Source organism: Phyllostomus discolor, chromosome 10, assembly GCF_004126475.2.
Source record: "Phyllostomus discolor isolate MPI-MPIP mPhyDis1 chromosome 10, mPhyDis1.pri.v3, whole genome shotgun sequence".
In the NCBI taxonomy this organism is placed as follows: Eukaryota; Metazoa; Chordata; class Mammalia; order Chiroptera; family Phyllostomidae; genus Phyllostomus; species Phyllostomus discolor.
The window spans coordinates 11,909,079-11,936,607 of record NC_040912.2 but is presented as its reverse complement, the minus strand read 5'-3'; the positions used below and the strand labels follow the sequence as shown (position 1 = coordinate 11,936,607).

General features: G+C 50.2%; 2 protein-coding genes and 1 long non-coding RNA gene across 3 annotated transcripts in view; 1 reads left to right on the top strand and 2 right to left on the bottom strand.

Moving 5' to 3' along the window:
- Positions 1 to 3,220: 3,220 nt before the first annotated feature.
- Positions 3,221 to 5,844, top strand: LOC118497034. Its single transcript, XR_004899577.1, has 2 exons — positions 3,221 to 3,307; positions 3,624 to 5,844. It is a non-coding gene; the product is annotated as an uncharacterized LOC118497034 (long non-coding RNA).
- Positions 5,845 to 6,520: 676 nt separating this feature from the next.
- The window catches only part of HOXA5 (homeobox A5), a 26,184-nt gene continuing 5,175 nt past the window's right edge, over positions 6,521 to 27,529 (bottom strand). The window contains exons 4-6 of the mRNA XM_036010463.1: positions 15,775 to 15,954; positions 11,378 to 11,460; positions 6,521 to 8,330 (exon numbers count right to left, since the gene is read on the bottom strand). The gene's annotated coding sequence lies outside the window, so the exon portion shown is untranslated. The remainder of the gene's footprint in view (positions 8,331 to 11,377; positions 11,461 to 15,774; positions 15,955 to 27,529) is intronic.
- HOXA4 (homeobox A4) lies at positions 17,432 to 19,748 on the bottom strand. Its single transcript, XM_028525588.2, is given in 3 exon segments — positions 17,432 to 18,504; positions 19,058 to 19,306; positions 19,309 to 19,748. Coding segments are annotated over 3 exon segments (975 nt in total). The 5' UTR covers positions 19,676 to 19,748; the 3' UTR covers positions 17,432 to 18,145.

Here is a 27,529-nt window from a genome sequence, read left to right as displayed (position 1 = left end):
ACAGGGGCTTGACACCCGCGAGGGCGCACATTGGCACGCCCCCGCAGTCACGTGACGCTCCGCCGCCAATGGCCGCCCGGCGCAGACCTGGGGGGTGAGAATCGCCGCGCGGTGAGGGCTCCGCGCAAATCCATCTTACTCTCAATAGCTAAGTGACATGAAAGCCATAAAAGAAAAAGTGGTCAGCAATATTTAGCAGCACGACTTGGCCCCGGGCGCAGAGAGCCGCGCTATAAAAAGCCGCTGGAATTTACTGGCGGCTACAAATATTTGCTTAACTTGCGTCTGGAGTTGGGGGGTTTTCCGGGGAGAGAGGAGAAGAGCGAGTGAGGGTTGGGAGCTGGAGTCCAAAGGAAGAAAGGCCTGGTGGGCTAGCAAGGGGCAGGGCTGGGATCCTTCTTTTCCAGGGAAGAAGAAATTCGGGGTGTCCCTTCCTCCCTGCTCCTTGGCTTCAGCCAGCAAGCCCCGCGACTCCTTCCCTGCGGAAATTGTGGGGAAGGAGCAAGGAGGCAAAGGGGAGCTTGGCTCTCCGATTTGTTTTTTCCTCCTCTCCTTGCTCTAGGACTTACATTTGCCAAAAGAGCCCTGACCCGGGGGGTGACGTCCTATCCAGCCCCCTCTTGGACGTTCCAGAACCAGAGAGGTATGCACGAAAAAAAATTCAGGCAACTGCCCTACTGGACCCTACTGGATTGCAGAAGCTGAGATGGTTAGGCAGTCTACCCTTGTGCAGGGACGGGACTCACCTCCCAATGAGCCCCTTGGGGCTAAGAGGGGAGAGAGAAAACTTTAGATGGAACACCCTTTGTGGGGAGGGACCACCACCAACACCCACTCCAGAAAGTCAGACTCCAATCTGGACAGCTTTTTACTCCTCTCCTTTTCCTGTTTCTCAGGCATGTCCCAGCAAGCCACTCCTACCTCTCCTCCTCTGTTACAGAAGGTCCCCCAGACCCTCCTGCCTTGGACTTTCTGAGGTGCTGTTATTCAGAGCAACTATCAAATTCTACCTGTTAAAACATGATGGATTAGAGAAAAAAACAACCCACCAGGAACCTGAAAAACCAGCGTTCATCTCCATGACCACGGCGTGAACTCTCCTTCCAACTTAACGATAATAGGTTCTGTCTTAGAAACTGCTATGTAATTTGATGTATGGGGGTCATTTGGCTCCGGACAAGGGATGGAAGCACAAGCCATAAAATCCTGCCAGAGTTCCCTGATCTTTGTGTGCTGCTGCTGCTGCTGTTGTTGATATTTGTTACTTGGCCTATTTACCTGCTTCAGAAACACCGAGTAAAGGGCAACCCTAGAAGTCTAAAAAGCAATCAAAAGGCTTCTCAACTATTTTTTATTTAGAAAGCACTTTGCAGAAATAAAATCTGTTTCATTTTTTTTCAACCTTTGCACAGTCAACCACTGGTTCTGCTCAGAAAAGTTCCACGTGAGTTCATATATTCACACTCACACTCTGACACAGTCACAATGTTTGTCTCTGACCACTTAAGGAAACTGCAGTGACAAATATGTGAAGAAAATGGTTTACACGTCACACCCTCAACTGTGTGGATTCGAGTCCTGGAGTTATTCAAGTTTTCCAGGAATAGCAGGCACTTTGTTAACTAGAAAAAAATAATGTAATAAGCTTGTCCCAACAGATGATTACACTGTAATTTTGTCTTTAATAATGTACTCCTTTGGATTTCATTATTAAACCAACAATGTGACCAACATCTGCAAAATAGGCACAATTAATTTTCCAGGACCTCAATTAAAAATTACAGCATGCGATACCCAGAGTCATTGTGTGTGATCTGAAGCCCCGTAGTATTGTTTCTCTTTCGGAAATAGATGGAAAGTTACAGATACCATTACCAAAAACAAATACATGGTCAAATAAAACTTAAAATTGCATAGCACTTTAATGTCTGTTTCCTGTTCTTTCACTGAAAACAGTTCCTATTGCGTTTGGCACTGTTAATGTCTGCCATTGTAAATTTTTAAGATACTAGGCCTGTGTAAAATAAAATGCCAGGTTAAGAAAACTACTCCAGACCCTCGAACAGCAAGATATTAGATAAAACAAAATTAAGTTATTTTTTTGAACGTGCACTCTTTCAAGCGACTTGCTAATCCATTACCACAAGCTACATCACCTGCCTTTTACCTACATCTTCTCATCAAGTTGTACATTGTCTTGTAAAATGACAAAAATACCTTTAAAAATCAAAGAGCAAACGACAACTCCCATAAACTTAAAATACGGATTCACCTCCGAGGTCCCACCAGAGCGCTTCCTATTGTTGGAGGTCAGCAGATAACCACCTTGGGGCCCACAGGGTCCACCCCTCAGCTCAGCCCCCAAACTTTGCAACCTAGTAAAGAAGTTGGAGATTTGCCAGCCAGGAAACTTTGCTTTGCACCCCCAAACCAGGGCCGGGGATCAGAGGAGATTCCTCCTAGAAGGTCCGTTTCTGGACAATAAACCCCAGGTGCAAGAGCTGAAATACAGTGGAGGAGGCTAAGTTGAGTACAGGAAGCAAGCCCTATTGTCTGTCTGGAAGATCTGCCCAAATTCCGCCTCCTTCCTTCAGACGCCGCTCCTTCCTTCCATTCCCGCCCCTTCCTCAGCCTGCCTTCACCCCAAGTTTAAGTAGGAACACGGGGTAAGAGCCCCCACGTCCCCCTGCCCACCCACCCCCCTCCCTCCCTCCCTCCCCAACACGGAAAAGTTGCGGCGGGGCTAGGGGAGAGGGTAGCGGTGGGGGCGGGGATGGGAAAGCGGCCTGAACTCGAAGTGTAAGGGTATCAGTCACTGCCGGGAAGGAAGCTCCGGCTTGTGAACTCTTCTTGAACCGAGATTTAAGTCTGCGGCCATAAATCACCGAGACGTAAACTCCGCCATTCAGCGCTGAGAGCGGCCGGTTGTGGCCCTGCTTACCTTAACTTCTGACGAGCGCCGCGAGCGCAGGCTCGGGCTCCGGCTCCGGCCCCGGCCCGGCTCGGCGGCCCGGCCGGGTCCCCTCGGCGCGGGACGGGCACCGACCCTCGGCATCAGCCGAGACGGCGGGCGGGAGGGAGACCCGGAGGCCGGGACACCGCGACGCAGAGCGTGGCCGCCTCGCTGCTCCGGCACGGTTCGCCCAGGGCGGAATGGGGCGGCTGGGACCCCCCCTCCCACCCACCCCACCCACCCACCCCTCCCCCACACCCCCGCCCCCTGCCCTTCCCGAGGGCAGCAGCCGCAGGCCGGAGATAAGCGCTAGCACGGCGCGGGGCTCTGCCTGGGCTAGTGGCACCGACTTGGGTATGTTTCTTATGAATATTACGCGCGGAGCAGCGGCTGGTAGGGGGTGCGGTGGGGGGGGGGTGCTGGGGGCGGGCGGGAGGGGCGGCCGAGGCGGCTGGGGCTGCGCGGGCCGGCCTGGGGGCTGGGGCTGAGATGAGGGGAGGGCCGGGAGCGAGAGGGGGAGCTCGGCAGTGGCGGGAGGAGGGCAGCCTCCCCCCAACCCCCACGCCCTCCCTCTCCTCGCTCCTGGGCGTCACTAAAGTCCTGGAAAATTATGCTAATGAGGACAAGCGGCTCTCACAAAGGGGATCTCTCGCCGGGCTCTATTTCTTAGGAATACGTTTGGGAAACCCTGTCACCCTCTGCCCTGGACATTTCCAGTCGAGGGGCAGGGAGGAGAAACAGGCCAAGAGAGTTCCCCGGACTTCGGGCAGTTGACCTCACCTGTCACCCCAATGAAGAACCTGCAAACCAATCTTTGGGGGCCTCGGATAGGGCCTCTTTTCTCGAGAGACCTCCCAGAGAGCAAACGGGGCTGCCTTTGGTTATGTCGGTAGGCATAAACACTGAAACCCTGGCAGCCCGCAGAGAAGGAGCCTGGGGGAGCTGCACGGTGTTCGCGCAGGGAAATGGGACGCTCTGGACTCGGGTACACACGCGAGTCTAGAGACCCCGGGGTCCAGCTCTCCTGTGGGGGGTGTCACAGCCCCAACATGCAGGTCACTCACAGGGAAAGACTGATAAAGCTCTGACCTCAAGTGCAACCGACCTCTGTGGTATTCCACCCCCAACCCCCAACTAATTCGTGGTGTACACGGGCGCTGAGCAGAGGAAAGGCCTGCTTGTGCCCGGTAATACTTCCACAACTTTAAGGAGGACAGTCTTCCTCCCTTCTCTCGCCTCTCTCAACTCCCCAGATTCAGAAGCAAACTCTGCAAGGGGGTCTGTGTGTGGCAAAAAAAAAAGAGAGAAATGGAGCTTTCGTGCAATTCCAAGGTGTCAACGGCCGGTCCTCCTCAAAGGAAGGTGTTAAAAATATAAGTAGTATGTTTAAACTGTCAGGGAGCCAAAGTGTCACCTTAGAGCAAAAACAAAGCCAAGGGAAAAGGGAGAAATCAAAAAGCACTCCCGGCCAGGGTGGCCTCATGCATACCAATGGTTTTTGTCATTTACGGCTGGGCAAGATTTATGACTCGGCGCCCCAACGCTGTAAACAGAGCACAAAACAGCAAACACTTGCTCCTTATGGCATATTGCGGCAGCGCAACTTGAAAGGGGGAGCGGGGCCGCGCGTAGGAGGCCAGAGCCTGTCGCAAAAATCCGCTCGGCGGCATTTTCTCTTCAAACCGTCGGGGTTGGATGTGGCATTTGAAGAAAGAAGGCGTGGGTCAATAATCAACCCGTACTTTCTCCTCCAAACTGCTGATGTGACTCTCACGCCTCCTCAACTAAGCCAGCTGCATGCAGGGATGGCCAGCTCTCTGAGAACCTGCCAGGGAAGGGGACGCCCGGGCCAAGGGAGCCGAGGGCACCGAGGTGAGGGCTGGAGCGCCCAGGGCGCATACCTTTCTACCTGCGCCAGGACCGTGCCGGGGCAAAACGCGGGGGCTGGACCCGCGGAGCTGGGGAGCCTGGGGAGAAAGCAAGGACAGGAGCTCCGCCTGCCCAGAATAGGTGGCTTCTGGGCACCGGCTGCCGCGGGCAGAAGCGGGGCCTCTGACCTCGAGGCTGGAGTCTGGCGCCTTGGCACGCAGACTTCCTGGAAGTCAGGCCTCTCTGCTAAAATCCAAAGTGCTGGCTTTGGGAGCAAGGCAGGTGAGGTGATTACAAAATAATAATTTATAATAGCTGAAGGCATTTTGTTTGTTTCTGTTTTTAAGGGAGAAAAAATACCTCCTGTCGGTTTCCCATTGCCTGAAACTACCCGGTCTCTGCCGCCGGCCCTTTCTAAGCAAATCCCGCAGCGACTCACCCGGCTCCACCAAAACCACTGAGGTTTTCTTGGCGAGGACCGTTTGGCTCCCCAGTTCCCCGAAGTCCCTGTGCTCCCTACCTCCCTTGCCCATGGGGACCAAAAGAAAACATTTTCTCAGCTCTAGAAGAATGTTTGAGACACCGAAGGTGTGCTGGTGCCCTTCTCAGGGATCTGCTGGTGAAAGCGCCTGAGAGGGCCTGGGTGGCTGGGGGTGGGGTCGGGGGACCGCTGGCTGTGCGGCCGGCCGGGGACCAAGGTGAGGAGTAACTGTTGGCAAGAAGAGGCAGGGAAATCCCAGAATGGGGAGGGAAATTAACGAGGAAATGCACTTGCCTGTGAGGGTGAGGCTGGCATTTTGAGGGTGAAAATGGACTAAGCCCTTTTTACAGCCACAGTTTAGCTATAACAGAGTGGCTGCAGCTCTTTCCTTGGAGGAAAAACCAACCTGTGTCCTGCTCTGTGACTGTTGGTCTCTTCTCACTGTGCGTGCTTTTGCACAGAACCAGCTCGAGGGTCCTTCCTTAGATATTTATGTTGCTTGCTGGTACTGAAGCGACAATAAAAAGATGCCTTTAACAAACCTCTATTCCCTCTCTCATTCTTTCTAGTGAAACTATATTATTTATGAGTCTTTAACTGGGTCAAAAATGCGCCAGAACTGGGTCATAAATCAAATGAAATGCTGACAAGTAATTGAACAGCAATTAAAGCTTACATTTTATTTCCAAGGGGTGTTTCAGAGCACTTGAAATGGCCTCAGTTAAACACGGTTAGTGCCGAGGCTGGCAGAGGGGGAGGGCAGAGCGGCCCTTCCATTCTGGGGAGTGAATCCCACTCAAGTAGGGGAAGCCTCATTTGATTTTTCCCAAGTACAAAAAGAAATATGAGGTTTTGTTTTTTTTTTTAAGAAAGTTGCAAGGCAAATCTGCTTCGCAACTCCTGGTAAGCACCCCTTTCCTCTGCTCTGAGAGCTTCAAGAGCAGAGGACAGCGAAGTTTCCTTCACCTTTTCCGGGAGTTTCCGTCTTTCCCAGGAGTGCTGGGTCCCCAAAGCCCAATTAGCTAGGGCTTTCCCGGTAATTTAGAGACACGGTTTAACTCTCATCTGCCTCCACCCTGGCTATAGTACCACTTCCCAGAGAAAGTCTGCCTCTGTTTCCTGCAGGCTCTGCCCCTGGACTCCCCTCCAGCCTAGGGTGCACCGGCCAGCCCTCCAACTCTCCAAGCCAGCTGGGAGCACACAGGGGCTCGGCAGGCCATGCTCATTATGAAGCCCAAACCCAGCTCAGGCTACCTCTTTCCTCTCTGCGCCCCAACATTAGAATAGCGGAGCTTTGGGGCATCCAGCATGCTTGCCCCCACCCCAAGCCTGTCCTGAATCGGAGCTGTCCTTCTCCACCCCTGTGGGGCAGGGGGTGTGCGGGAAACAAAGGCCAGTCTTCGGGGTCCAGCTCCTTCCATCCCGTGTGTGAGAAAGCGCGCCCTGCAACCCAGCACTGAACAAAGTGGCCTGAAGCATCATCAATAAAATGGCAGCGCATCTGCACACTCATTGATTTCCTTCTCCCAGCGGCTCCGGCTGCTCCGGTCAGCCCTAGCCCTCCATCCTGGCCGGCAAACAGGAGGAACCGAGGAGCGATTCCCGTTCTCCTTTACTCGGCTTCCGTCCACCCCATCCAGTGTTGCCTTAGGAACCCAGCAGCGGCTCCCTTAGCCTGCGCCCAGCCTGCTCGGGGGCTTGGAGACCCTCCCTCTGCCTGGGGCTCAGCTCTGGGACTGGAGCGCTGCCGTAGTGGACAAAGCCACCCGAGAGCTGGAGGCCACCAGGCCCATCGATTAGCACCCAAGTGCCCTTTCCTCCGCACCCCCACCCCCACTTTCCAGGGAATTAAACTCAGTCTCAGGCGCTACTGGGGATCTTTCAGATGGTTTCGGTTCTAAAGGAGAAACAAAGGAAGAGAGGGGCTGAGGGTCCTGTCCCTGAACCAGGGTCTCCTCGCCTGACCTTTGTCTCTCACGGCCATAACTCACTCTCGATATGAACAATCAACGGAAATACCTTAAAATAAATTCCATCCTCCTGGTGTGGCCTCGAGTCCCATCGGCTAGCTGGCCCAGTACCGCTCCATAAGCACTGAAAACTGCAACCCGCCAGGAGCGCGCTCTCCGGAGAAGGGGAAGGAGAAGGAGGAGGTGGGTGCGTGGGGGTGGGGGAAAAAGCTCTCTCTCTGTAGAGAATCTACAAAACGTAATCACAGGCGAAGCCGCCCGGGTCTCCGCTCCAAATGCCACAATAATGTGCTGTATTATGTGCTCACGTGGTCATACGTCAACTTAAATCCTTTTATTTGAAATAGGGAATCACTGAAGGAACTAGGTTTCCAAGCAGAACATTTAGCTTTGGGGGAGGGGAGGTGGGAGGCCTTGACCAGCAGTAAGGAAGAGTTTTGTCTAAGGCGGTAGGATGCTGGGGGCATGTGCCCTTCCCCCCACCCCCACCAACATGTGCCACACAAGGCCAGTTATCTCCGCTTCTATTTCTTTGCACTGGATCCGCACACAAGGAAACAGCAATGCTCTCTCCATTCTCAGAGTCCACATAACTTTTCTTACAGTCTTCCACGCAGGGACCTGCTGAACCCAGCATACCCAAGCACGGCAGCCTCCTCTGGCCAGTACATCACAAGGCAGGGCTCAGGCCCTTTTTTTTTCTGGAAGAAAAGCCAGTAATGATTGGCCTAGTCAGTGGACTCCCTCACAGGTCTGCCATTGTATGGAGTTTGCTAACACCCACGCCATACACCACAGCCACTGTAGGAATCCAAAAGGCCCATAATTACCTGACAAAAGGCTAAAACACCTCCTCCAGGTCCGGTTGGTTTTGTTTGATAAGCGCCCCTAGTAGAGGGGTACTTGGCTCTAAAGTGGGGGGTCAGAGTTGTGCTGGGAGGACTCGGTGCCTGGGCCACACCTGCGTTTATGCTTTCCCTCAGTGCACAGCGGAGTGGTACGTGAAATCACAGGCTTCTCATGATAACAAATGTAAGGGGAAATGCTTTCATCGTCTCTGCAAGAAGAGGAAATAAAGAACCTTTGCTTGCATCCCTTGATTTAACCTACAGGACAATCTGGGGCCCTCTCTGTAGACAGGCTTGCTCACCCTCCCCAAGACAACTCTGTCCGCCAGCAGAAACTGAACTGGGCCGACTCTTCTCAGGAGGAACCTGACTGAAACACGCACACACACACACACACACACACACTCCTGCCTTCTTCTTGGTGACACTCTCCATATTTCAACACTTTGCCCTCTCAGGAGCTGTCTAAAAAGTTTCTCTTTTCAGGTCTCAGTTTCTGAACTTTGGGAGTGCCCTGAGGTGGTGAGGTCCTCACGTCATATTCTTTTGTTCCTGGAGAGCCGGTCTCCAGTCAGCTAGGCCTCTCTGAGCATGAGGACTGGCTTGTAGCAGCTGCAGGAGGCTACGCTTGACTCTTCCCCTCCCCTCCACTCCTCCCCTGCAGGGAAATAGAAGGGGCCTGGTGAGCCTGTAAGGCCCCCTCAGTCAGGGGGGCCTGGTCATGGGGTGTCCTAATCAGAATGGCAACACAAGAGGAGGAGACCTCACCCCTTGGAAATGAGCCCTGGCCTAACCGGTGGCAATACTCCAATAAGGTTCTGCCTGTGGTGTAGCTGGGGGAGAGCCTCTATGTCAACTTTCTCAGTTCTCACTTAAGCCACAAGCTGGAAAGTAAGAACCCAAAGTGAAAACCTGCTTCTCTCAAGTTTGGGGCTGGAGCAGGGGACAGGACCAAAGGCCACTTTCCAAAAAGTACTCCCCAGTACCCCCCAAAACTCAGACCACTACTACACTGCCCTCTGCTCCTCTTACCCCCCCCCCCCAATATTTTACACTGAGCTCTCCAGAGAGTCTACAAAGGACCTGGAAGTATTGCCCAAGCACTGGCAAACTCCCCAACCAAAGTTTCTGTGAAGGTTTCAACTCAAAGATGAGAAGGGGCCCCCTTCAGAACTCTCAGAACAGTCCGGAGCAAACCGAAATTCCCAAGGCCATAAATCAATGGGGGAAGTCTTTGGTCGTGCTTCAGAGAAATGCCTTAACGCCAGCAAGGCCCAGAGGCACCTCAGCTCCAGCCAGGAGCCTCCATGCCCCCATTAACAGCCCAGTTAATGCTCCAACTGCTGTTTAACAATTAACATTAAGGACTTGGGGGCAGGAGGGGGTGACTTGGTGGGATATAAAGGGAAAAAAATCAGAGGAAATCAAAAGAAATTTAACTTCTAAGGTGAAAAGAGCTTTTCTAGGAGAGACCTTGGTCTGGGCAAGTCACCAGGGAGCCAGCAGCTGAGAGCCCTCCCTCACCACTCTGAGATCCGCTTTCCTGGAGCGAGGCTCTGGGCCTTTTACACTTCCATTCCAGGGAAGGAGAATGGAGATGCTCAAGGATCTAGGCCCAGGCTGGGAGACCCAGCTGCCAGTCCTGCTCCATTCATTCCCCGCACCCCCGACCTGGCCAGCCAGAGATGGGGACGCGCCCTGGATCCAAGCCACCAGAGCTGAAATAGGCAGCAAGCTGTCTCAGAAGGAGCAGGTGACTTAGGATACAGAGCTTTAGTCAATATTTGCAAGGCTGTTGGCAGATTAGATATAGCTGTATTCAAACACTGCAATCTGATTTCTCTGTCACAAATACACTTAACATTTTTCTCCCCGCAGTTAACTCCGGTGGTTTTTCTACTCACTGTCAGGTTAGGCCCTCTGAGCTCACTTTTTTTTTTTTTTTGGGTGGAGGTTATAGATCATTACTTAACATGAGATATTTCCTGTGGGTGCAACTGCACTACAGATGGACTCCAAGTGCCCTGGACACACGTGAATGTGTATATCACTTTATACACATGGCCTCAAACTCCTGAAACTGTTTATACACTCAATGGCTCTGTGTGGGCAGAGATGCAAATCACATGTGCACCCTGAGTTGCAAATTCCTGAAATGCTCCATCTATACTTGATATAAATTGACATACAGTAGCTGAGAAGGTAACCCAACTTTACTATTATTCTGCTTACTTCCTATCGAGTAAAATAAGAGTTGCATCCAGAACACCACATCAGCCTTAGAACATCACTGAATAGCATGCTGCAATTAATTAGCAACCTGGTGTTTATTTGGGGACCAAATTTTAGGGAAGACTGAGGCCTAGGGAGTAGAAAACAAAATCTCAGAAAACTTTTTAAAAGAAGTAACTCCTCAAAGAAAAAAAAAAGCAAACCCATTGCTTCACACCAAGCTCCAGCAGCCCCTCCTCCAAATAAGGCACGAAATTTATGGATCTTTTACAAGGTAATAAACCACAGTAATTACCTCCCTGCATCCCAAACTAAAAGAACAAATTAAGCCAGAACTGGAAAAGAATTTTAAAGAGTGTTCCCCTTGTTCCAAATAGGAAAAGAAAACGCCGAGACACCGAAAACCCGTGTTTTTTCCCGTAGGAAGAAGAACGGATCAGCTCAGCCACAGGACCCTAGAAGCCGCGCTGCCTGTGACGGTCTGCCCTTTGGAAAAGCAGCCACCTCCTGCACGCCAGGGAAAAGCAAACGGACGGAATAAACTGCAAAGCGGCGAGACCGCTTTCTTCCTCTACGCGGAGATGGGCTAACCACGATTTCCGCGCTCGCAGCCTCCACGGGCGCCGCCACCAGTGGACCAGGAGAGCGGCCCACGCAGCGGTCGCTGCGCCCGTGGGCTCTACCGTCTTTTGCCCGGCTGTTCCATGCGGTAGTTTGTTTCGAACTGACCAGAAGGAACAAATCGACCCTTCTAACGCCCCCGCCCCCTCAGGCGCGTACATCCTTGGTCTCTGCGACCTAGCGCCTCTCCTGCACAACGCCGGCTTTGCGGGCTCTTTGTCTGCCTGAAGCCCCGCACTCGCGGAGCACGCAGCTGGAAATGTCCCAGCTCCAAAACTCCTCCGAGGTTAAATATTGACCAGAACCTCCTTCCAAGGGCTGCAGCTGCCTCCGGGAGAGCAAACTTCTGCCAAAGGCCCGGTGCAAAGCCCCAAGCAGCGACGAGTTTGGGCGCAGCGCTTACCTCGAAAGATGTTTAAGACTGAACCCCAAATCGTCTCCAACTCCGGCCGCTCAATGAATCGCCTTTTCCGGTGTCCAGGCGCTCTGCGGACAAATAAACAGGAGACGGTGAACGGTGGCTGCAAAGAAAGGGAGTTGGAGGACCAGAGTTGGAAGCTCCGCGGGTCCGGGCGCCAGGGTGGCCCCCGGGGTGACGCGGACACGGAGGAGTCGCCAGGGCATTCGTCCATGCGGTGTACTCATTGCTCGAAAGGTTCCAGTCTACAAATGGCCTGAAGATGGTGATTTATTTTTGTAAAATAAATACATACTCCATCTCCGCATCCACACTCTTCGTTTTCTTTCTTTATATAGGGGGTGGGAAGGGGGGAAGGGGGAAGAAAATGGACGAGGCGGAGCAAGATAGGACAGTGGAAGGTGCTTTGCTCTTGGTGCCCGCTCTGCTCGGAGAGCTCCTCACGCACCTCAACTTGGGGAATGTGAATGAACGCTTTATTTTCCTTTGCTAACAAAGGGAAGCCTTGTCTGGGAGCATTCAATCACGGACTCTCCTGAAACCTCACTAATAGTGTTCATTTCTGTTTGGCGCGAAATCAGCCCAGGCTCAGCCCATGGGCCAGGGGCAGCCTTGAGAGGTTTTGTCTTCTGGTTCATTCAAGCCCTGCGCGTCACTTCTCCATCCCAGTGGGCTGGCTGGACTATTGCAGTGCCCAGTCCCTCACAGCAGGCCAGCTGTGGCTGCTGGAAATAGGGGTTTCGAAACTGAGAGAGACTCGGGCATTGGACAATACCCCATCTAGGGGCCCTATCCAGCCTCAACTTCATCAGTGGGTATAAGCCATTAGATGCCCCACACTGCTACCACTCCATCCCTCAAGATATTCGCAATCCTCTCTTTCTCTCCAACTAGCAAATAGTCAACCAACTTCGGTGGGAGGGGGGAGGCACTGGGGAAGGGGCAAGAATCGTCCTAGGCAAGGGGCTGTGGCTTGGAGAAGTTTTCTGCTGGGCTGGGACTCTGCCGGGTGGACTGCTTCCACAGCCTTGTTCCTGCCCCACTATCCCTTCACTCAAACCTGCACAGCCTCCCCACATTCCAGCGGGCCCCAAACCAGCCTTCAATGGCTGTCCCGCATCCATTCAATCCTGGTGATAGAGCCAAGGGCGGCTACCAAATAGCTGACAGGTCCCCTGACCCTCAGGCATCAGAGCCCCCTAGCACACTGAACAAGTGGCCACAAACCGGCAGCTAGCTGCCCTCTGCCACCACCGTGAACTGCAGTCCCCACCCTCCATCAGGCACTTGGGACTCAGAATCCATGCTGGGCCCCTTTCTTTTGTTCAAACTCGCCCTCTGTGTCCCCAAAGGGACTGCCCCCTGGCCTGGGGGCACCTGGTGTGACTCTGAGCGATGTGGGGCATCACTGCTCTGCACATTGCCACTCAGCTTCACCCCAGAAAGATCCACTACGCCACCGCCCACCACGCCACCCCAACTCAGTGATGCTTAGGAGCATTGTAATTATTATGGTTATTATTATTGTTGCTATTTCCTTATCCCCAAGTCAAATATCCATGCTGCTGTTCCCCATAAATCGTTCAGACTAATGAGTCACAAAGATGTTGCCCCGGTCTCTCCCTCTGCAATGGCTGCCGCCTGTAGCCTCTCTCTGGGAGTTTTGGGCGCTCCCTTGCTCCCTTGCTCGCCCAGCGCGGGTGATTTATGAACACCGGGAAAATTGAACAAAGCCGCGCGCCTGTTCTGTGGTATCTCTGCAGCCTCCCCCCAGTGTGAATCAGAACATTACCAACTATCTGCGCATCCGTCCCACTTCATCACCGGAGCCAGGATGTGACCGCAGAAAACCCGAGCTCCAACTCACGTTTCCCCGGACGCAGCGCGCTCCCCCGGACTCGGACTCGCAGAAATCCCGCAGAGAAAGCCCCTAGACCCAGCGTGGGCCCGCCAGCTCGGGTCCTTCCCGCTACAGGGCTCTCTCCGGCCTTCCTGAAGGAGTGGAAAGCCTTTGGAAATAAATCTGAGGGTGTGTGTTTTAAAAAAATCAAATAGGAAGTTGGGGGTCTCACTTCTGAGAGATTCATTCCTAGTGAGGCCCTGCCGACTTGGAACCATTCTTAATGATCGGCATTAATTATTTAATGAATCACGTGACCTCGGAGCACAATTTCAATATCTCCATCGAACAGGCGCTACACCTTTAGCTGCTGCAACCAGGGCCCTGGGTTGGCTTGTTTAGTTCCCGGGCCTCCGGAACCCAGACACCCTTGCGCAGCTCTGGGGCAAAGGATGCCATGGGAATACCAGGGAAAGCATAGCAGAACTGGTCATTCTGGGACTAGGAGAATTGTGGACAGTGGCGTGTCCACTGCTCTCTCAGGCACCCTGATGTCTGTTCCCTCCTGAGCCCAGGGGTTATCCCACCTACCTCAGCACCCTGGCTAAGGAGATGTGGTTACCTAACCTCCCCAGGACCTTTGATGGCTCATGGGGCAAGAACCCACCTTCCTAACCTGGCAAAGCACACCTGTGGCCCTCCACGTTATGTTACAGACCAGACTCATTGGCCTGTTCCACACAGAATAACCTTCTGCCAAAGCAACATGCTAGTGCACTTACCCCTGTCCAAGGTGAGACCAGATCTGCAATCATTACCATAAACAACAGAGTAAGGGAGCATTCAGCGGTCTCAGTTTCCTCATCAGGTAAACTGAGACTGAACCACACTGGCCTCCAGATCTCTTTTACCTGAGCTATATATTTTTTCAATCAGGGATCTCTTTTAGCTTCAGGAACCAGTTCCAGAGAGACTTGGGGCTGGCCTGAAGGGGGACAGGAGTTATTCCATGAGTTGGGGGCCTTGAGAATGTCAGAGTTCCAAGACAGAAATGTCAGATGAGAATAGTTCACAACAGCCCAAGTAGCCTCCTGATGCTATTATCAAAGAGTTAGAGTACAGGTCTCTTCCTACCTCCTACTTTCCCCAGCCCATACACTTTGAGGGAAGAAGAAGAGTTAGTCTTGGCTCAGTACATAATACAGAGGAGGGCAACAACCGCTGGAGGAGCAGCTGTGGGGAAGGGTGAGCCTGTGTTCTCCAATATAGGACCTCGGCTAGGGCTGCAGATACCAAGAGGGTGTAAAGAGCAGCCTATTATTGCCTGCACAGAACCCATTGATACAGATGGGAAGCCCAGGTTTCTGTTTGCTATTTTGAGTCTTTGGATTTTTTTTTTCTTTCCATTCTAAAGAGTGGCTGACCTGTTAACAATGTGAAACGGTTGGAGGGAAGGCAGTGGTGGGTGAGAAACTAAACTCCCAAACTGTGCCAGTCTGTGCCAGTTTGGAAACTTAGAGGAGAAGGGGAGCAAAGGAGAAAAGGTGAAGCCCACCCCATGCGGAGGAGGCTGAGAGGTGGGGGGGAGGAGGTGGGCACCCAGGGACAGCTGAGGGTAAAGTCAGCGACTCCGCACAGAGGGCCCACTCCCCATATATCTAGGTGATCTTCCCCTGAGCTCCATCCTGGGTATTAAGTACTCTACTATGCCTGTCACAGTTGAATTCCTGCTGCAATAAAACACCGGGTATATCGTAGATTTCAGCAAAACCAGGAAAGAGAGCCCGCAAAGTGCCATTTTTCTTCAGGGGGGACACTGTTAAGCACTTAATTCAAACTGTGACCATTAAAGTGTCTCTTATCCGATTTAGGTTGATTTCAGATGTTGACAAAACTTTTATCTCCCGAGTCATGCACAGCTCAGCTGTGTTGAGTAAAGAGGATGCGTGTGTGTTGTAGGAGAGGAGGTAGAAAGAAGAAAGAAGAGAGTGTGTGTACGGGCCATTTTGGGAGAAGAATTATAGAGCTTACACAAAATACTGTCTTTAAAGGTCAAGGGTTTGAGGGGCCAGTAGGGTTTTCTTAAAAAAAAAAAAAAAAAAAAAAAAACAATTAATGAGATAGAAAATTTGTCCTCTGGGTGAACTCTATGGTTGCCCTAGCAAAGAGGAGACAATGCAGGATTTTGAAGCACAAAGTGGGATTTTTCTAAGCTGTTATAACAAGCTCCTTTAAAAGGCCAAATCTGAAACAGGCGGAAACACTGAAGAACTCACACAATCATCTGGATCATTTTGGACAATTTTGACTTGGTAAAACTTACCAATATCTTAACAATCAAGACAGTTTGGGTAAAAATGCTATTTTGCCCTGGAATGCTAAAAAAAAAAAAACCCTCCATCCTCTCTCTTCCTTTCCTGGATAGTCTGTAAGAGTCAGTGAAAGAACATTACTCCTTTTAGCCCCATACAGCTGCCTCTAGTATTCGGCTAATTAACGCCCCCACCCTCCTTCCCTACAGAGGAGAAATATAAGAATTTACCTTAAATGATGACAGTCTGCCATGTGAAGTTTTGCAGCTCGACACTCAGTTTCCACCAAGAGTCTAGGCATTTTTTGAGCAGACAGCCAAGATGCTGCGTCTTTGCCCGAGACCACATTATTTGCAAGAAGATCCCTTGCTTCGCCACAGACTTTTCCCAGAGAATGCCTTTCAGAATTGCTGTTGAATTACAAAGAAGTATTTATTGTATGAGGTGATTAATGGTTCCTGGGAAAATTGCTATTTTCAGTGTGATCTAATTTTGTTTTACAAATGCGTGTAGCAGAGGAAGGGTTAATAAGTTTCAGCAGCAGTTGCAGTGATTCCAGAAATCCCTGGCACGCACTGACACCTTATAAAATGCATTTTACGCCAGGGTTGGCCTGACCTGGGGAGAGGGGCACTTGTTTGCCCCTGAATTTTCTTGGGGGAGAGGTAGAGGCCGCTCTGAGGCTAGCATCCACCACTCCCCTCCCAGATCTGGTTTGTTCATAGGTGGACAGCTGCTCGCCTTTGCCTGTATCCCATTCAGAAGGAAGGAGTAACAGCGCTGACCACTGACCACTGGCTAAGGGTTCGCCACTGACGGGGAAAAAATGTGCTTAAAACTCCTCTGTTATTGCAGAGGTGGGTGAGCGCCCCCTCCCATCCCTGCGAACATTACTACATGAACTAAAAATTGCCCTCATTCAAGGCCAAGTGACAATTCTAATATTCTGGGGCTAGTGTGTGTATGGTTTTTTGTACATCGTCCCTTCAATGACCACCAAGTCTAAATTCTCTTGACCGATGTGTAGGTCAGGCAACCAATACTAGGGATATGGAGACTGAGAAGTGGATTTTGGTTCACCCTTTTGAATCTAGACCTCTAGGTTTGGCAGAAAAGTCTGGGAGCATTTGAGGAAAGTGACCCTAGTTCAGAGTTTGGCTTTCTTCCAATACTGAATACTCCCAGGTCTTCCTTGCTTGGGGTATAATTTGGGGTGTCATTAAACTTTTTCTTTCCTTAGAAGAAACTTTGGAGGGTGTACTGAGGAAATGTAGTTCATTTTGAAAGCTCTTTTTTAAAAAAAAAAAAAAAAAGGGGGGGGAGAAAGAAAGATGCCAACAAATAAAAATTCCTAAGCTGTAGTTAGTGAACAGAAACTTAAAAAACAGAGAAGAAACAAAGGCAATCTCAACCCTTTGCACAAACTATTTTTTATCTCCAGGGAAACAGGCAGATTAAGTGTGAAGGTGCAATAAATACCAAAGGGACCACATCTTTCCAAGTGTGTTCAGAGTTCAGCGAGCAGAGCAGCTGCAGAAACTCCTGGGCCTGCAGCACTGCCTGGTTTCACCTTTCACTGCAGGGAAGGACACGGCTCCGTTTCTGTGCCTTACAGAGACTTGAAGCCTGAAAGCCTGGCCAAGTTTGGGGAGAAGAGGAGCCCTCTCAGAGCTCAAGGGCCTTCATGCTCCTTGGAACTTTTCCCACAGTGGGTCAAACTTGACAAGAGTTCAGCTCAAGTTGAACACACTCACACAAATTATACAAGCAGTCAGACTCCAAGTGAACACAACTCAAGCCGTCTACAAGATTTTCACATGCAAGGTCAAACACCTCGATCCAGAGCACTTTTTTAAAAAAAACAATTAAAAATAGGAAGGACACAGATGTGTTTAGAACTTTAATGTTTTTCTTAAGCAGTGTTTAATCTTAGCACATGGCTTTCTATGTAGCCACACCACAATTTGTACAGTTGCACACGGGTCTAGATGCACGCCCCCTCCCCCAGGATCGTGCCTCGGGAAGAAGACCACAATATCTCTACAACAATATTTTAAATAAATGCAAAGAAGGGAGACTGTGTGTCACATCTACCATGGAGGACTATACATTTTGAGAATTAAATAATCTTGTGAGGTCCACAATGTCTACTCATTCCGTTCAAGACAAGCTTGTACGAGCTGCCTTAATGAGAGAGGGGAGGGGAGGAAGGTGGGAAAGGGGTCTGTTTTCTTCTGCTTGAACAAGTGTACACACACATGTCCCCAGTCAGCATGGGCTGCCCAGCGGACTTCAGCCACCGCAGAAGTGTCTGATGCCAAGTGGTCCTTCTGAGGTGCCCAAACCTGGCAGCCTCCTTCAGGCCAGCAGGTCGCTCCACCAGCCAGCATCCTGGCCATTGTCCTCTCTTGGGTGGCAACCAGCACACACTCTTACCAGGATAATGTAGTCTTCTTTTTTTTAAAAAATTATATTTTTCATCCAATTGGGTTTTGTTTTGGCGTCTGTTATGGTCCAGACAGGGAGAGGTGGATGGGGGCAGGGGCAGAGGAGAGGAGAAAAGCAGGTGAGGGAAAGGAACTGGTCTAGATCTCTGGAAGATTATATGGAGGAGGGCACGGGTGTGGAGGCACCCTGGTGGGGATGGGGATGCGGGTGCGGGTGTGGGTGCGGGCTCTGAGTTTGTGCTTTTCCTGGCGGGCCTGCTGAGGCCGAGGCCGAGTTGGAGGATCGCATCTTAGTGTTGGGCAGTTTGTGATCTTTCTTCCACTTCATCCTCCGGTTCTGAAACCAGATCTTGACCTGACGCTCAGACAAGCAGAGCGTGTGGGCGATCTCGATGCGGCGGCGCCGGGTCAGGTAGCGGTTAAAGTGGAACTCCTTCTCCAGCTCCAAGACCTGCTGCCGGGTATAGGCGGTTCGAGAGCGCTTGGGCTCCCCTCCGCTATAACTGGGGTTGACTGAAAGCCCATAACCCCACGGAGAAAGCCAAAGAGGAGGGAGTGAAAAGAGAGGGAAAGGAGGAGGAGAGATAAGGTGGGGTGGGGAAGAGCAATTGGACATCATCATTATATAATAACCTGACACCAAGTTCACGCAAGACACATAAAACGGCAAAGAAAATGTTTCACAGGCTATTGACAACGGGAAACACCCGAGAGCCATAAAGAATGGTTCTGGGCCTTGGGGCTGAAGAAAAGCTTCAAAGACACATGGCCTGAAGCCTCTGCCAGGGCAATTAAATTTATGGGGGCTATAATTACTGCCCTAACAGTTTGGCGTCTCGTAAATCTCCCGATAAAGGGACCCCGGGTACAAAAGGATTCTCACATTGGGATCAGGCGGCTGGCTGGCGCACATACACCCACAATCCCACTGTAGCCTGGGCCAGATGGGGGCTCCCCTCCCGAGGTCCTCTTCCCCTTGTCCTCTCCTCCTGACCCCCGCTCAGACCCTCAGACCCCGGCCGGGCCCCAGCCCACCCTCCCACGCCTCCCCAGCGGCGCCACGTACCGGCGCTGACATGGATCTTCTTCATCCAGGGGTATACCACCGGCTCCTTGCCCTTCAGGCCCGGCGGGCTCTTGTCGGCCAGAAGCAGCGGGCACGGGGGGGCGCTGCCCCCTGTCGGGACGCCCGAGGTGGCAGGAGCCGCCTCGCAGCGCCGCGGGGGCGCCGGGGGCGCCGCGCGATGCTGCGGGGGAGGCGGCGGCGGGGGCTGCCGCCCCGGCGGCAGGACGTGGCTCGCGTGCAGGCCGTGCGCGGACCCTTGGCGTGCGCTGGGGGCTGCTCGGGCTGCGGTGGCCGCCCGGGGCTGGCGCCGCCGCGGTAGCCATAAGGATAGGCGGTGTCGTGCGCAGGGTAGAGCGGGGCCGCGGGGTAGGAGGGCTCGCGGGCGGCCCGTGGCGCGTAGTAGGAGGCGGGGGGCTCGCGGCTGCCGCCCGCGTGGGGGAGCTGGGGCTGCTGCGGCGGCAGGTGCTGGGCCGCGGGCGCTGGGGGATGCTGGTAGCTGGAGCCCCCGCCCGGGCCGCCGTCTCCGCCGCCCGGGCCGCTGTGCTGCGCGTACTCCTCGAAGGGAGGGAACTTGGGCTCGATGTAGTTGGAGTTTATCAAAAACGAGCTCATGGTCATTAATTTGTGAAGTGCAAAAATACTAATTTTTCTCGCGTTGTCGTTTTTCTGGGCTCTCCGAGGCCCCTCCCCCTCCTGCCTCTCGCCCCATCCCCCCCCTTTCGTCCGCTCCCTTCCCCTCCCCCGCTGTCAAGCGCCCACCCCTCCCCCTCCCGCCGCCGCCAATGCCACCAAAGTTCGCGCCGCTCCTCCCCCGCCCGCGCCAGCGCTCTGCCCACCCCGTCCCCGCACGTGACCCGCCCCCGCCAATGGGTGCGCCGCGCGCGCGGACCCGGATCAGGAAGCGCGCCGGAGGTGATGGATGCTGCTGTCGGGTCCCGGCCGGAGGGAGGGAGTTGGCGCTCTGGTCCCCCAACCCCCCAACTTTGAGTCCCGCTGGGAATTAGGGACCCTCCAGGCTCCAGGTCCTCTCGGACGGCCAGGCCATGCCCTGTGCGTGCCCTGCTCCCGGCCTGGGCCTCAGGGCAGCGGGGCACCGCGGCCCAGCGTTGACCTCGGGCCCAGCCTAGCCTGGCCTGGCGTCCTCCAGGGTTCCAGGCCGCCTGGGGCAGGGGATGAGGTCGGGCCCGAGGAAATATCGTCGCTTCGATCCTGGCCCTGGAATAAAGCGAATGACACGAACAGACCCGTTTTCTCACCAGCTGATCCCCTTCCCCACCTCGGGCCCCGCCGCGTCCGCACCGAGTCCCGGCTCTGAGAAGCCGGCCGGGAACCACGGAGGGTGGCTGGGTGAGCGAGCAGCCGAGAGAAATCAGCCTGCAAATGTCAAGCTAGGCCTTTCCAGTATAACCGAACAGGCACTTTTCGTTTCTTCTTTCTTTTAGAGGCAGAATCTGGCTTTGCTGCCTAAGGAAAAAATCAACCTTCTAATAGCATCTCATTTGATGGAGGTATTGATGTGAGAGTTAAACACGCTAGCATTTACTAGGTGCGATTGTGACAGAGAAGGTGGTGGTACAAGGGTAGGGGAAAGGACAGCAGCGACGCCTCCACAAAATAAAGCTTTGAAACCAACAACTGCCTATTTCAGAACAATTCCCAAACAAAAACAAGCTGCGGATAGGATAGGCATTGTGCCCAGTCTGGTCGCCAATGGGTCCTTTCCCGCTAAGAATTTTATGTCCTGTCTTTTGGATGCTGCTCTCTCAGACTGAATCTGAGGGTAAAGTTCTATTTATAGGACAGTGTATAATTTCTGAATTGCCTAAAATTAGCATATTAACGATAATAGTAGCTCTGGAAAGGGGAGAGAGGACTGTTGCCTGCCATTTGGTAATTGAAATTTGATGGGTAAACTAATTACACCATTATTAACAAATAAATTACTTATTAATTCCACCTAGTGTTGATCTTTGAAGTAAATACTGATGCTTTACTTGTATTGTGTACTCCTCCTTACTTTTCTGGGCAACAGACACACCTAGATTCTCTACCTTTCAACCTAGATTAAGGCAGTACAAACTAGAACAGTCACCAGTCTAAAAATACTTTCATGTTGGCATGCAGAGCAAGGATTTTTCAGCTGGTGCACCTTATTGGATTTTTCAAAGAGCAGTATAAACAGCCTTCTCACAACTGAATCTGGAAGGCGGACAAGGAAAGTTATAGCCTAAGCCTGGAGACACTTCAAAAGGAATGTCAATTCTATCTTCATTTATATCGGTTACTCATATGAGTTACTAAATGCTGGAATATCCATTTGATGGATAGTCATTTAATGCTAAGCCACATAAAGCCTATTATATGGGACTAATCTTTAAACTAATTTACGAAAAGAGGTTTTAAAAAGGGATCATGTTAGCTTTTTAACTGGAATCGCCCTGAAGTGGTACAAAGAGGTTTTCCACATTGGCTGTGTGTCTGTGAAGAGTGCTGTCCATCCAGGTGGTGCACCCTGAATATATATATATATATATATATATATATATATATATACATAGGTTTTTTTAAATGAAATCTGAGCCACAGACAGAAATCAACGCTGAGTGTAATCTTTCCACATGCTCCCTAGATTCAGGGCAAAACCTAGCCTATAATACAGCCTAAACAAATACCTTCCTATAGTAAGAAAAAATAATGTATACTGAATGTACTTAATCTGAACTATACAAATAATGTAATTTACAAAACTAGGCTCTCTGAGCTTGAGAGGGATTTTAAAAAATGACAAGGAAATTTTGACATCATCTTTGTGTCATCAGCTCTGAGCACTAGGGTCTTAACCACATTTGTTTAATATTATTTATAGACATTAACACAAAATTCATGTTGTTTAGCTCAGAACCTTCTCCTGGGTTCCTATTTTAAAGCATTAACAAGGCATGGGCACCGTTTTGTATATGGTTAGCTTAAACGAGTCAACTTCGCCTGGGTTTCATGTGGTTCTGTTACTTTAGGAAGATGGGCTTACACAGAATCCCCCAAGGCCTGTAACTTGTCTTTGTGGTTCGTATCATAAACACAAACGGAGCCAGGACCACCAAGTGTTATCTCACACACCGACATTTTGACATTTTACTGCAAGATTTATGGCTGTAATAAACAATCAGTACCTTTTCTGGTCCTTCCACAATCTCTCTGGGCAAGCCACAGCATCATTCCATTGAATCCAATAATCTTTTGAAAAACATTTTAAAAGCTCTTGCCTTTACGTAAAATCCAAAACACCAAAGTAAAGCCAGAAAGAAGCTAACTCAATTAATAAACAAACTGAAGTTTACCAACAGCATCTCACCCGAGAAAAAGATGGGATGATCTCAAGAGAAGCAGAGAGGGAGCGTGCTAATCTTCGCACACCAACTGGCTCCAGTCCCAAGCAGGGTGAAAGCGTTATCCTTTTCTTGGGAAACTGGTAAGCACATTTGCTCATTTCCATGTGCAGGGATAACATATATTCCCAACAAAAGCTTTCTTAAAATCCCATTACATGAAATAACTTTTCATCATGTCCCCGAATCCCAGATGGGTAAGGAGAGTGAAGGGAGTCTACGGGAGAAGGGAGGGCGAGAGAAGGCAGTGCTTGCAGCCTAGTTTGAATCTGATTTGAATCATTTTGAATATATTTGGAATAGCCTTCCCTCTTGAATGCAACCCTGTCCCAAGTTTCAAAGTGACCGAACAGTGACACCGTGTGCATTTTGTTTCTTATTAATCTTACACATTGACAGTCTTTGTTAAATCACAAGGCGCGCCCTTCACCAGCCGACATTTCATATTTGTTAGACGCGCTGACCTGAAGTTCACCTCGGCCTTGGACTTTGCGCTTCTAAAAGGTCTATACAGTGTCTTTTAGAGAGCAGGGTCTTTGCCCAGGTCACTCCTTCTCAGGGAAAACCAAGGGTGGGGGGAGCAAAGGAAATGTAAACGTTATGGAATGTATTGACTGTATTTGTCCTTTGTTCTACAGAGCGAGAGAGCCTCCCAGACCGACTGCTCCCTATCTGAAGCACATCTCTGGAGCGCACATGGGAATGCCTGAGTTTCTGCATGCCTGGTGGTGGCATCTGAGAGCTTGCCCCCACCTACACTAGGCAGATGATTTTAAAGAAGCAATACTTTATCAGCTATTTGACCAATTAATTGTTTGGGGGTAATTTCCTTGCAGTCATCTATAGTAATGAGCACAACCCAGGCATAAAAATTGAAATTTATACTTGGATTACGTATGAATTTACACCAGCATTGTGTGAAAGGCCTAAAAAATCACAATTTTCCAAATAAAAAAAAAAGTAAGCACTCTAAAAGCAATAACTTCTGCAGGTACCTTTTCCTTTTCCTTTAAAAACTGCCTAAGAGGCAGTCAATGATCATTGAAGCTGACATTTTTTAAAGGTGTGGAACATTTTTCACCAATAGCATAGTAACAAGTTTTTCTCAGACAGACACATAATTGTCTTGGCGAGTAGTCGCGGGGGTTTCAGTTTTCTTCATTTTATTGGCCCAGATGTGGTGAAGTGCTCATTGCTATAACAGCAATCTCCACAGTTGTTCCCGCTCTTGTTTTCATCTGGCACACCCCCATTTGGCTTCGAGCTCTTGGCCAGAGTGAAAACTTTACACATTGAACAGTGGCAGCAATCTGATTACTTCCACGAAGGCAGTGTTGGGGAAATATTTACCACTGAACGTACATGACACCAGCAAACCCCAGCAACCGGACGGGGAGGATCTGAGACAGCCCTGCTAGAGTTTACATTCGGAGTAGTTGAATTGGCTTATCTCTACAGTTCAAAAGAAAAACCTAGAAAAAATTTTTTTTTCACCTTTCTCTTCTCCACTTCCTTACAATGATCACTTAAAGACCAATACATGGAAAAGGAAAATAGCGCCCCCCCCCCCCCGGAAAACAGATGCTAATGGCACCAACACTCACAGGTAATACAAGTGCATAAACAATAAAAAATTGTTTGGCTCTCCAGTTGCAACTCACATGCGGCACGGTTCCAGTCGCCTTCCTCAACACACTGTTCCCTTTCTTTTCCACTCTCCCACCCTTCCTCCTCAGCTTGCTTCCCCTCTCCTTAGCTTTTATTCCATGTGTATTCTTAAAGAGTATTTTCTGGAGAATAAATGTTGCTCTGGCATTTGTGCATTCCACCTTCCTGCTCAAATGGCATATTCTTTACAGTGTATCTATTCACTTACAGATTGTAGTATTTCTCACTGTAGAGTTAACAATAAGCGTAATGAAAATTTCCCAACAGAGACAATTCCATGATACCAATGAGCATTTTCTCGCTGCTGGAGGGGTAAAGGAATCCTGTCCTTTTGAGGAGGGTTTCCATTTCCTTCCTCCCCTTCCCAGCTCTAAGAACTCTTTGCAGTTAGTGGATGACAGTTTCAGCAAAAGCATTCTGTGTTTGAACATTACACAGAATACATTTTGCAAGAAGTGCCTGTGTTTGCCCTTGTTCTCACACACGTTAGGGATCATTATGGGTACTAAAAAGAAAAAAAGAAGGCAAATCAAAGTCGCTGTTTTCAAATAAAGGAAGTTTCCTGGCAGTTCTCTTGCCTCTCAAGGTACAACAGAACACTGGAGACTTCCTACGTCATCTCTTAAATGTCCACTGATGAGCTTTGAGCATCTTTTATTTTGTCCCCACCCATAGCCTCCTGGTTCTCCAAGTAGTAAGGTGTTGGTGTTTCAGTAATCTAAGCCTATTTACCTGCTGCTATTCCTTCAGAATGGGAGCAATAATTCAAGATGAAATACAGCGCGTATTACTCTCGAAAAGAGGAATTTTCTATCCTTTTCTCCGTAATTGAGGTCATTCAACCACTAGGGTTCACCTGGAGTCCATACCGTGATACACGCGTCACTCCGAGCCGTTTTATCTTTTGTGCTGATAGTCAAGATCGCAGCTCTAACATTGACATCCAGCTCCGTCTGGGCAGATGACTAAGAGTGCTGCACAACGTAAACTTTTGACCCTCAACTTTTTGACCTGCCGTTGCAACGCACGAACCACAAAGATATACAAAGCTGTGCCTTTTCTTTCAGGGAGAAGGCCCCCCGCCCCAGGGTCTCAGGGAAGCCCTACGGCTGCCTTTCAGAATAAGAGGGTGCACTGGATATTTTTGTGTGTTTGTGACTGTATTTTCTGTCAAATCAGCCTCTTGCCCCTTGTTTGTCAGCACTTAAAATAGGAGTGAGATTATTTTTGAAATCACTCATCTCTACATTTATGAGGAGAATTGGGGGCAGGGGTGGGGGAATCTCACAAAGAGCAAAAGAAAAAAAGATGGGGAAAGCAGGTAATGGAAGTTGGAGACTTTTTCTTCTTTATTTAAAAATAAAGAGGCAGCCCTAATTGTTGGGTGAGCTGGCCCAGGCAGGCGAGTTGACTGTGAACTTGTACTAAAGCGTGCTCTGCTGGCGATTCCTAGGGTGTGCAGATTTATCTTCTCTGCATTTACTTAACCCGGCAGTGAACTGCGCGGGCGTCATTTGTTAGGTGATGACAGACTTCACCTCTAGCAAGGGCTGCTTCACAAAATCGCAATAATTACCCAATAACCTTCATAACAAATATTATTATTGAAAAGACTGGTTTGTGAGGAGGGGACACGGTGCAGGAAGGAAGCTTTCTTTGTGGAAAACACCAAACAAAACAAACCTAGGCAGATCTTCCAGTTCTGGGGCTTTGAATGGCTAGGACTGAGGCGCCCCACTCCTATGTGGGCTGAAGCCTAGGCTGACCCCCTTCGCCCTGTCTGGAAGCCCCATCTACAGTTTTATCATTGACTGGAAAAAAGATGTCTGCCCTAGAAGCCAAAGGGATGGAGCCACACTATTCTGCACTCTCCATGATGGGCAAACCTCTGACAGACCCCAAGCTAAGGCGGGGTAGGGGCTTCGAAGGGCATCTTTTAAGCTAAAAGGATCATTTTCCTCGTTCATAGCCCATCTTTCAGGATGCAATTTGCTGTCCCCTCACTAATTGTTTGGATATAACACTCTTCACATCTCCACGCAAGAACATGACTCCGTTTCTGGTAGAAGATTCTGTCTGGCTCTCCCAGAGCTGCCAACAATGAAGCAGAGGAAAGAGCAGAAGAAAAGGGATCTTGGCATAATGTTGGAAATTAGACCATGGAAACCCTAACAAACCCCTGAGTGAGTGTGACCAGAAGCTTCCTATTATATTTATAGTTCAGGAAATATTGTCCCTCTGGCTTGCAGGAACAAGCGGGGCCCTGCACGTCTCGGGCAGCTCCTTCTGCAACACAAGAACCACAGTCAGACACTTCTGCCACCGGCTGAGGCTGGATGTCTTCCTAAAGCCCTCAGTGAAAGGTACTTTTTTGCTCAGTAAGTTTCTCTGCAACGACCACCTAAAAGAATGCACGAGAAGAAATAGCTTATCTGCAAGATGAGCAGATGACCAGCCACCCTCTTTACTATGCGTCCTATGAAACTAGGAAGACATTTAAAAATTCCTCCAGGAATGCTCACAGAGGTCTGACTGGATGCTGTATTTTTTTTTTGTAAAAGTCATTTAACTCCATGTGAGTTGGCCTTCTCCTTACACTCTCAAGTTTTATGAAGACTACAACAGACAGAAATAAGCAAGCAGACAATATTTATAGCCTCTAATTCTTTCAACTCATGGGAAAGTTTCCCTATACTGTGGGATGCTGGATATGGGTCCAATGGCCTTTCTGCCCATCCTCACACCCCGGGTGGGATGTGGCCACAGAGGTGATAGTGGCCGCTGCCTCCAAGGCAAAGTTACTCAAGTGAATCTGCCAGCAGCTCTGTAACTCTTTTTTTCCTGCTACTAATTTTAGGCACCAAGAAATTACTCAAGCAAGATCACCAAATGAGCCACTGCAATAAAACCCCCCGCCCAGGATTTTCCAGGAGAGAACCCCAAACTCAGAGCAGCAAAACAAAGACTCCAGAATTCTTACAGACACTTAAAATAATAGAAGAGAACCCAAAGAGAGTTTCTATTTTGGTTTCCAGCCAGAGGCAGACACATTTTCCTGAGTCCTGAAATAGCAATGCTCACTTTAACAGGTTACAAAAAATGACTTCAGGGACTCTCCTTGCCACTCACGATTCAGGAGAAGTGGGAATTGTGGGAGGGTTTCCATTTTTTTAGAAAACTTCCTAGGTTTTGCTTTTTGGACCTCTGACTTTGGGGACATCTGTTGGACTAATGTTGAGTGTGAGTGGCCTCTGGACAATAAAGGATGTTGAAATTCCAAATCTCGACTTTAAATTTTTTCACTGTAAGCACTTAGTATTTATCTTTATTACTTAGCACTTGCAGAACACTACCAGTTCCTAAGGAGAAAGGCATCTGGAAACAGAAGATACCATTTTTGGGGTTTGTTTGTTTCATT